Consider the following 9,828-nt stretch of genomic DNA (forward strand, 5'->3'; position numbering starts at 1 on the left):
GAAACACTATTCTGATGGTGGAATCCAGGCCACAGCAGGCATGTAGGATATAATGTCTTATGGACATGGGACCTTCTCAGTCCGTGCTGAGCACATAACTATTGATATTCTACTACCTTGGAACATTTTCCAACGCAACGTTTCTTCTAGTATCTCCCCTTTGTGTACTTTCATCTGCTTTTACTCTGACCTCCCCTGTTTGCCCTCAATTTGCCTAAAATACTTTCGTAACTTTACATGTCACATCTGCCAAAACTAGCTTAGCTCAACATAATATGAACCATCCTATTCTCCCTTCAGTTACTCAAATTTCAAATGCACACAATAGAAGTCATTTTGCCTTGTAAACCCTTCACTGTCTTTCCAACAGAATGGTAATGATCATTCATATTTATACCCATGTCCATATTTTGTGCATCTCCATTTTTGGAATTTCTCAACCCGTAATGGCTTTCAGGTATAGTACTTTTTACCACATATTGTTAACTCTGGTAAAGTAATTGTAATAAAATTTTACCATGATTGTGCCCCTGATTGGTTTGCTTGGCACAAATTTATAATACCATCCACAAGTTAAGACATATTATTTTTGTTTTTGTTTTTGTTTTGTTTTTCTTCTTCAGACAGGGTCTCACTCTGTCACCAAGGCTGGAGGGCAGTGACATGATCTCTGCTCACTGCAGCCTCCATGTCCTGGGTTCAAGCGATTCTCCTGCCTCAGCCTCCTGAGTAGTTGGGGCAACAGGCACACGCCACCAAACCCAGCTAATTTTTGTATTTTTAGTAGAGTCGAGGCTTTGCCATATTGGCCAAATTGGTCTCGAACTCCTGGCCTCACGGGATCCACCTGCTTTAGCCTCCCAAAGAACTAGGATTACAGACGTGAGCCGTCGCACCCAGCCAAGACATATTATTTTAAATCTTATTACAAATCTTAGCTTGGATGACTACAACCACCGGGTCACCTTGTGCAATGGAACCTATGAAGGTTTGCTGAGAAGAAATCAAATGGGAAGAAATAGTGTGAAATTGCCAACCTCCAAAAACATACGAGATTGCCTGTCTCTCCGGAAGTTTGACAATCCTCCCTTCTTCCAGAACTCTACCTTCAGTTTCAGGTGGGTGCTCTGAGCGCGGCTGGACCTGCGTGTACAGTACAGGTTTTCATGCATCTGGTTGTGATGAACTGGAAGGAAACCCAGGTTTTGGGGGTTGACTACAAAGCTAAGTGATGAAGAGAGGCTTAGTAAGAGAAGTTAGCAAGGGATTGGTGCGAGGAAAGTCTTTACCTGTCTACTATGACTGACAATGTGGTTTTAATGCGTTCTAACTTAGCTGTTCAAAACCACCTTTTGTATTTCTAATTGCTGTACATCAATAGGTGCAGTCTTCGGAACCAGGGTGCTTCATTAAATACAGTATTTTCTCAATGCCCATACTCTTTCTCTTTTCTTTCTTATTTTTTAATATGTTGATATTAGAAATTTATCAGCCATACACCTTAATAGTGGGGTCTGAGATCTCAGAGGAGTATCGCAGACTAAATTCAACTCAAATCATAGCACAGCAATGACATTACAATACTTAACATTTAAAGACCACTATTAATCTTCCACCACACGTTGGGCATGGTGCTCATGCCTGTAATCCTACTGCTTTGGGAGACCAATGAGGGAGGACTGCTTGAGTCCAGGAGTTTGAGACCACCTGGGCAACACAGCAAGACCCTGTCTCTACAAAAAATTAAAAAGCAGCCAGGTGTGGTGGTATGTACCTGTAGAGGCGGGCCCAGAATTTAAGCACATCTCAAAATCACTAAAGAAAAACATATTTCATGCCCTGCTCCCAGAGTTTCTGATTCAGTAGGTGTAGGCTGTGTCTTAACAATTTGCATTTCTAAGCAAATCCCAAACGATGCTAGTTAAGGTGTTCTGAGCACTGCATTTTGAGAACAACTCCCCTAACTCAAACATATAGGAAATGCAATCTATTTTAATAGCACTTTTGTCACAATGAAAAATTAATTCATCCTCCTTTTCAAAACAGCCTTAAATGTTATCCTTCCCCCACCTTTGACATTACTCTGAAGGCTGTGTCCAACCCCAACAGACTCTGAGCCATGCTACACTTAGCAGAACCTCTACATGTGAGTTCAGCCTACCCTGCCCTGGTCCCATACAAGTTGTCTTCTTTAAACACAGTTAAGAGAGAGAGAGAATCCAGTTTTGGAGAAGATCTTTAATCTATCTACCACCCCCTTTTTGGACCCATCTTTGTTTAAAATCTTATTTATAAATGTATTTCTCATAATTCTTAAAGTCTTTTTATGGTGGTAGAATTTTTTTTTTTCTTTTTTGTAGAGCCAGGGTCTTGCTGTGTCACCCAGGGTAGAGTGCAGTGGCACAATCATGGCTAACTGTAACCTCAAACTCCTGGGCTCAAGTGATCCTCCTACCTCAGCCTACTGAGTAGCTGGACCTTCAGTCAAGCTGAAGGTCTATTTGGTTGAGAAATATAAATATCAGATTAACTGTTAAATAAAATATTGATCGCAATCATGTGCTGGGCATGGTACTGAACCCTGGCAATAAATATCTGAAGAAAACACAGAGCCTGCTCTCCAAGGGTATGAGAGACAGGTATGAAGGTTGTCACACAGTACACAAAAGGGATATAATTCAGAAATAGCATTGATTAGGAGTTCTCTCCTCTTACAGAGGATTATCATTAAAGTTTGGGGCTAATTCTTGGTGAATTTGTTATGACAAAGCTTCCCATACACCTACCCAATCTCAAATTAGAAAACTATCATCTAGGCTGAAAATGACAAAAAAGAGACCTTTATCAGTCTTTGTCTGTTGTCACTGATGTACTTGTTTCTCCCAGGAATGCCTTGGAAGGGTTTGATAAAGCCGATGGGACTCTGGATTCTCAAGTGATGAGCCTTCATAATTTGGTTCATTCCTTCTTGAACGGGACAAATGCTTTGCCACATTCAGCTGCCAATGATCCCATTTTTGTGGTATGTCGAAGACTCAGAATGCATGAAAAGTTTCTAGATAACATGTCAGATTTACTTTTTTCCATACAATTAAGATTTGGCGGTGTTTTATTCTCTGTTGAACAATGTGGTGTGTGCAAATGTAAATTAATTTCCATCTATACCATAGAGATGGTTAGGTGGCATTTGAAGGCCCTACTCAGAACCCGTGCTTCAGGGATGGTTCACTTTTGGATGATCTTAGACAAGAGTTTATAATTCCACTGGTGAATTCATAAATTAGCATAATAATAAATGATTTTTCATTGGCTAAATGAGTGTTGTTGAGGTCCATTAGTCCACACAAACCACCTTCAATGTGTTACCTGTAGGAAAGAGAGGTTCTGTTAGCCAGAAAAGGGGAGGAGAATGGAGAGGGCATGTTGGACATTTAAACCTCCTATGCCAACTTGAGTGAGCTTTACTTGAGAAAGAAGAAAAGCAGCCCCTGATATCCAAGAGCTGGCCTGGTGCTATCAACCAGGTGTTGATGTCCCCCGTTGGACATAAACAATCTCGTAGAACATCGACGGCAGACAAGGCCACTCTGTGCCCATGATGGATCAGGACAAAAATAAGACAACTCCATAACCGTGTCTGAGCACAGACAAATTACGAACATTGTCCAAGTCACAAGATGCATGACATCCCCTTTCCTGGCTATTATAAGCAAAAAATGACAAATGCCTTCACCGACAGCATTAATACAAAAACTCACATTTGAGGCAATTTAATTTGTTAATCGATTCATACCTCTGACGTGTAATAATACAGACAGTAAACAGGATTGCTGTTGACTGTGCGGGAGCCTCACCGTTGTTTAAATTTCAGTGTGATGAACTCTTTTGGTATATCAGTTAATTTCTGTCTCACTTTAAAACAAAAGAAGAAAACTGCCAGGCATGGTGGCTCATGACTGTAATCTCAGTACCTTGGGAGGCTGAGGAGTTCGAGACCAGCCTGGGCAACATTGTGAGATCTTTTCTCTACCAAAAAACTTTATAAATTAGCTGGATATGGTAGCATGCACCTATGGTCCCAGCTACTTGGGAGGCTGTGGTGGGAGGATCACTTGAGCCTGGGAGGTTGAGGCTGCAGTGAGTCATGATCGTGCCACTGCACCCCAGCCTGGGCAACAGGGTGAGACCCTGTTTCAAAAACAAAAACGAACTGAACAGAACTTGACAAAAAGATTGTAAATTTTACATTTCTGAACTTTTTTAGTGTTTTTGTTTGTTTGTTTTTTGAGACGGAGTCTTGCTCCATTGCCCAGGCTGGAGTACCATGGCACTGTCTCAGCTCACTGCAACCTCTGCCTCCTGGGTTCAAGTGATTCTTCTGCCTCAGCCTCCCAAGTAATTGGGACTACAGGTGCATGCCACCATGCCCGGTTAATTTTTGTATATTTACTAGAGACAAGGTTTCACCATATTGGCCAGGCTGGTCTCGAACTCCTGACCTCCTGATCTGCCTGCCTCAGCCTCCCAAAGTGCTGGGATTACAGGTATGAGCCACCAGGCCCAGCCGTTAGTTTTTAGAGTATGTTCATCCCCTCGTGAACTCAAAATATATTCAGAGTGGCCTTGTCTGCTGTCGATGTTCTGTGAAATTGTTAATGTCTGATAGGGGGACATCAAGGCCTCGTTGATAGTGCCAGGCCAGCTCTTGAATGTCAGGGACTGCTTTTCTAAGTACAGGTCACTCAAGTTGTCGTAAGAGATTTAGAAAACATAAACATTCTTGTTTCGGTAGCCAATCCCTAACAGTGCTTCTGCTTTACAGATACTAAACTCACCATCGTCTATTTTAACCCTGTCTGTGTGTCTTCTGAGTTGCATGTCTTGAATAGATAGTTTTGGAGCAATTCCAAGAAGAAATTTCACCTCTTCTCCTTTCTTATTTTGCGAGTATTTTGAGTTTATATTGTTATTCAGTTAGATTGTATGGAATCCAGAGACTCTCTGTTTTTTTTTTCCAGAATTTTCCTCACCTTAATGTTAATCTTAGCAATCAATGTGTCTTAGTCTGCTCAGGCTGCCATAACGAAAGACCACAGAGTGGATGAGTTAAGCAACAGAAATTTATATCCCACAGTTCTAGAGGCCAGGAGGTCTGAGACCGAGGTGCCAGCTGATTTGGTTCCTGGTGAAGACGCTCTTCCTGAGCCTTCTAGCTGCGTCCTCACATAGTGGAGGGAGAGAGAGCATAAACTCTCTGATGCCTCTTTTTACGATAACACTAATCCAGGGCCCTACTGTTCTGACCTCATTAAACCTTAATGACCTCTTTCTAGGCTCTATCTCCAAATACAGTCACATTGTAGGTTAGGGCTTCAACATATGGATTTTGGGGGAACACAATTCAGTCTGTATATAGCATTTATAATGCATCGTCAAACCATCAGTTTATAGAAGTTTGTTTTTCTTTTCTTTTTTCTTTTTGAGATGGAGTCTCACTCTGTTGCCCAGGCTGGAATGCAGTGGTGCGATTTTGGCCCACCGCAACCTCCGCCTCCCGGGTTCAAGTGATTCTCCTACCTCAGCCTCCCGAGTAGCTGGCATTACAGGCACGTGCCACTGCACCTGGCTAATTTATGTATTTTGAGTAGAGACAAGGTTTCACCATGTTAGCCAGGCTGGTCTTGAACTCCTGACCTCAAGTGATCCTCTGGCCTCGGCCTCTCAAAGTGCTGAGATTATAGGCGTGAGCCACCGCGCCCAGCTGGAAGTTTGTTTTTCTAGACTTTTGGGAGGCTTCATGACTGATTACAAGTCAATCAGTTTTACTTGATACAGACCAGGGCAATCTTGGGAATGTAATTGAACCACATGGAGCTTCTGCTTCCCACTCTGCAACGTGTGGGTCTCGACCCGAACTGGCGGTGAAAATGTACTCAGTGAAGTGACTCTTAGTAGATTAGGACAATAGGAAACCGGTCTAGAGCCTGTCAAGTACGATACAAATGTTATCATAAAAATAATAACATGCTTTATAATGGTCAGAATTAGAGAACCATATGTTAGGTTTAGATTTTCAAACCTTAATTAAGATTTCTTATCTTGTTCTCCAAAGTAGACAGTCATGTCCTAAGACGTTTTACTAATAAGCACAAAGTCAGAAGTATTTCACAGGTGATTATTATTGTTACTCAACCCAGGTACAAAAAGAGGAGCTATGAAGAGGGAGAGTGAAGGTATAGCTTTCAGTGACTCTAAGCTTGCCTGATGGGTGTGAAGTAGCTTTCTGGGGCTCCTAGAGAGGTTAAAGCATAGTCAGGTGAGCTTCAAGAAATCTTGAGACGGAATTAGTTGGTAGAGTTGTTCTTTCCTTTGAAAAAATGTTTCTTTCCTCATATTTGCATAGTAGCAATAAATGAAAGGGTTGTCAGAAGTCTGAATTAACGGTCTAACAAGGTGGGGGCTTATTTAACAAGATGGGGGATTATCTGTGATGCCGCCACAGCGATCTTTGCTTTTCTCTAGAATGCCCGCCTTGTTTAATGATTTTAACTTGATGGTTCAGATCATTTTTTTCTGGCTATCGTCTCAGCCATAGCTTATGCCAAGCATTTCTGGTGTCTGCTTTCTCAGCCATACATCCGTACATCTATTTATCTATACTATACGTCTCTAAGTATTTATTAAAGCATACATTGTCAACTGTACAATTTATACACACAATTCATATTCATAAGGAAAAATGTCACAGTACTCCTCATCCAGTACTCCAATATGTTATAAGTAGAACAGCAGAATCCTCTGATAAATTAAGGATTATACCCCAACTCTTTCTCTCCTATTAAAAGTGATGCTAGTAATTTGATTTTCTGCATCCCAAGTCTCCAGGATTGCTAAACCTTATCTCCTTCTTTTGAAAAAGCCCACTAAGTGGATGGAAATTGGCAACATTTTTCTGTAAATAGCCAGGTAGCAAATATTTTGGGCTTTGGAGCCAGATGTTCTCTGTTGTAACTACTGAATTCTGCCCCTGTAGCATGAAATCAGCCATAGATCATGCATAAACAAATGAATGTGGTGTTGCAATGAAACTTTATTTACAAAAATAGGTTATAGGCTCTGTTAGGCCTTCAGGCTTTAATTTATCAACCTGTGGTGTAAAGGATTCACTGCTCTTCTTTGTATTAGTTTGTAGTAAGGATAGTAGGAATCTCTCTCTCCCTCCCTCTCTCTCTCTCTCTTTTTAAGAGACAGTCTCTCTCTGTTGCCAGGCTGAAATGCAGTAGCATGATCATAGCTCACTGGAGCCTCGAACTTCTGGGCTCAAGTGATCCTCCTGCCTCAGCCTCCCAAGAAGCTAGGACTATAGCCACGTACCACCATGCCCAGCTTTTTTTTTTTTTTTTACTTTTTATTTTTGTAGAGATGAGGTCTTACTATGTTGCCTAGGCTGGTCTCAGAACTCCTAGCCTCAAGCAATCCTCCCACCTTGGCCTCCTAAAGCACTGGGTGAGCCACCATAGCTGGCCTGTAGTAGGGATATCCCTTTAGTCATATTTCTCCTTCTGCTTTAGGGTGGAAGCTCACATTGTAACTTAATGGATGAGAAATCCCGTGACTTAACATGGTTCAGAGATATAAGACATTTAATCATCTTTGTCTTTGTTGCTTTTAATGTACTTAATGTTAAAATTTTATTTAGTAGTATGTGTAATATACAAATAAGCAAAAAGCCACAGCCTTTCGTTAAAGGCATAGAATGAATAATGTTTTGGCACTAGTTCCAGAACTCACAGTTACTTCAGGCTATCTTCAAAGAGTTTTATGCTGAAGCCAATTCAGCTTTAAATGATTTTTCACATATTGAGATCCAGGTTAAAGCATTTCAGTTAACAGAGTTATAGCTTCTGGAATTTCAAATTCACGAGGCAATTCATGCAAATATATTGCACATGACATTTATTAAAATTATTTTTTGTGAAATCTCTTCAAGCAATAGAGCTACAAAATTGTATGTGATCACAATAATGAGAATAGAAGGCAGAACATTAAAGTGCAGAAAAAACTCGAAAGCAATCTCTAGTAATTCTTAAGGTAATTGAGGCAAATGCACACATTTATCACGGAAAATAAGATTAGGCCAGAGAAATGCTAAGTGCTGTCTTCAATAAAAAAAAAAAAAAAAAACCAGAAAAGCAAAAAAAAAAAAAAAAAAGGAAACCAACAGACTTAAAGTTATTTAAATGCCAAGAAAGAAACTATGTTACATAGTGGTAATTTCCTTCCAATTCCTAAAGATACTATTCTTAAGAGTATACTTGGATGTTATCCTTTTAAAAAGTGTATTTGGTGAGTTCTAAGTTCCTTCAATTCCTCATTGACTGGGGGGGTCCATAGGTTCCATGATAAATACTAAACAGCTCATGCCTGTTTTCCACCTTGTACATTGACATTCTAAATGGAATACAACATACAATAGTCTTATTACTCATCAGTGTGTAAAATAGGTTCATTAATTTAGAAATATGCAGCAGGAGAAAATGAATTTCTAAACCACACATAGCTGATGGACTACCCTAAGTTAACCCTGTAAGAGCCTTTCTGAGTCTGCTGTTCTAGGCTACAACAAAGTTAGTGAAATCAAAAGCTCACAATTACAGGTATAAATAATTCTGTGTTAGAGTGAGTTTAGTTGAAATGTAAAAAAAGAATAGGTGTATCAGTCTGTTTTCATGCTGCTGATAAAGACATACCTGAGGCAGAGTAATTTATAGAGAAAAAGAGGTTTAATGGGCTTACGGTTCCACGTGGCTAGCGAGGCCTCACGATCATGGTGGAAGGCGAAAGGCACATCTTACATCGTAGCAGACGAGGGAGAACTTGTGCAGGAAAACTCTCATTTGTAAAACCATCAGTTCTCATGAGACTTATTCACTATCATGAGAACAGCATGAGAAAGACCCACCCCCATGATTCAATTACATCCCAGTGGGTCCCTCCCACAACGTGTGGGAACTGTGGGAGCTATAATTAAAGATGAGATTTGGGTGGGGACACAGCCAAACCATATCAATAGGGCATTGCTTTTTTCTTCCCAAGAGTGAAGCATTTAAAGATATATCCATTTTGCTTTACTTTAAATAAGAAAAATCGTAATTAGACTAATATTTTAAAAAATTAAAATAACACTGTTTTATGTGAAATTTTTATTTTTAGTGGTTTTATGATTTTTATATTATTTATAATTACAGAAATGTTGGTGAAAAAAGTTTTTAAATGCCTGTAATTCCATCTCAATGTTTTTGCTTATTTCTTTTCATCTTCTCATATGTTTTATGCAGTTGCAATTATAATCATCCCTCAATATCTTGAGGGGATTAGTTCTAGAAACCCCCACCATGGGTACCAAAATCTGTGGCTACTGAAGTCCCTTATATAAAATGGCATAACATTTGCATATAAGGTACACACATCCTTCTGTATACTCTAAATCATGTCTGGATTACTTATACAGAGGACCATCTGTATAAGGCACCTATTACATATGATATCCCATTATCACTTAATTTATTTAGTTTTTAGGTCATTGCATGGTTTTCTAAATTTTTTCATCTTAAAATCTTAGTGCACATAGAAGTTTCAAAATATAAAATGTATAAAATGAAGTCCATATTATCACTACCACCTTCCTGCAAACAATACCATTTTTTTCTAATTTTCCAGATATATTTTATAAATACACAAATATGTTTATATATTTATCCACATGGTAGCATATTATAGACCCCTGTGTACCTTTGCCTTCCCCCCACTTTTTAAAAAAAAACTTAT

At 39.6% G+C, this 9,828-nt stretch overlaps 1 protein-coding gene across 1 annotated transcript in view; it reads left to right on the forward strand.

Annotated features, from left to right (window-relative positions):
- The window catches only part of DCT (dopachrome tautomerase), a 51,196-nt gene that overhangs the window by 26,498 nt on the left and 14,870 nt on the right, over window positions 1-9,828 (forward strand). Inside the window, exons 5-6 of the mRNA XM_011996651.1 lie at window positions 939-1,118; window positions 2,887-3,022. Coding sequence (XP_011852041.1) covers window positions 939-1,118; window positions 2,887-3,022 — 316 coding nt within the window. The remainder of the gene's footprint in view (window positions 1-938; window positions 1,119-2,886; window positions 3,023-9,828) is intronic.

This window comes from Mandrillus leucophaeus, unplaced genomic scaffold (assembly GCF_000951045.1).
Source record: "Mandrillus leucophaeus isolate KB7577 unplaced genomic scaffold, Mleu.le_1.0 Scaffold520, whole genome shotgun sequence".
In the NCBI taxonomy this organism is placed as follows: domain Eukaryota; kingdom Metazoa; phylum Chordata; class Mammalia; order Primates; family Cercopithecidae; genus Mandrillus; species Mandrillus leucophaeus.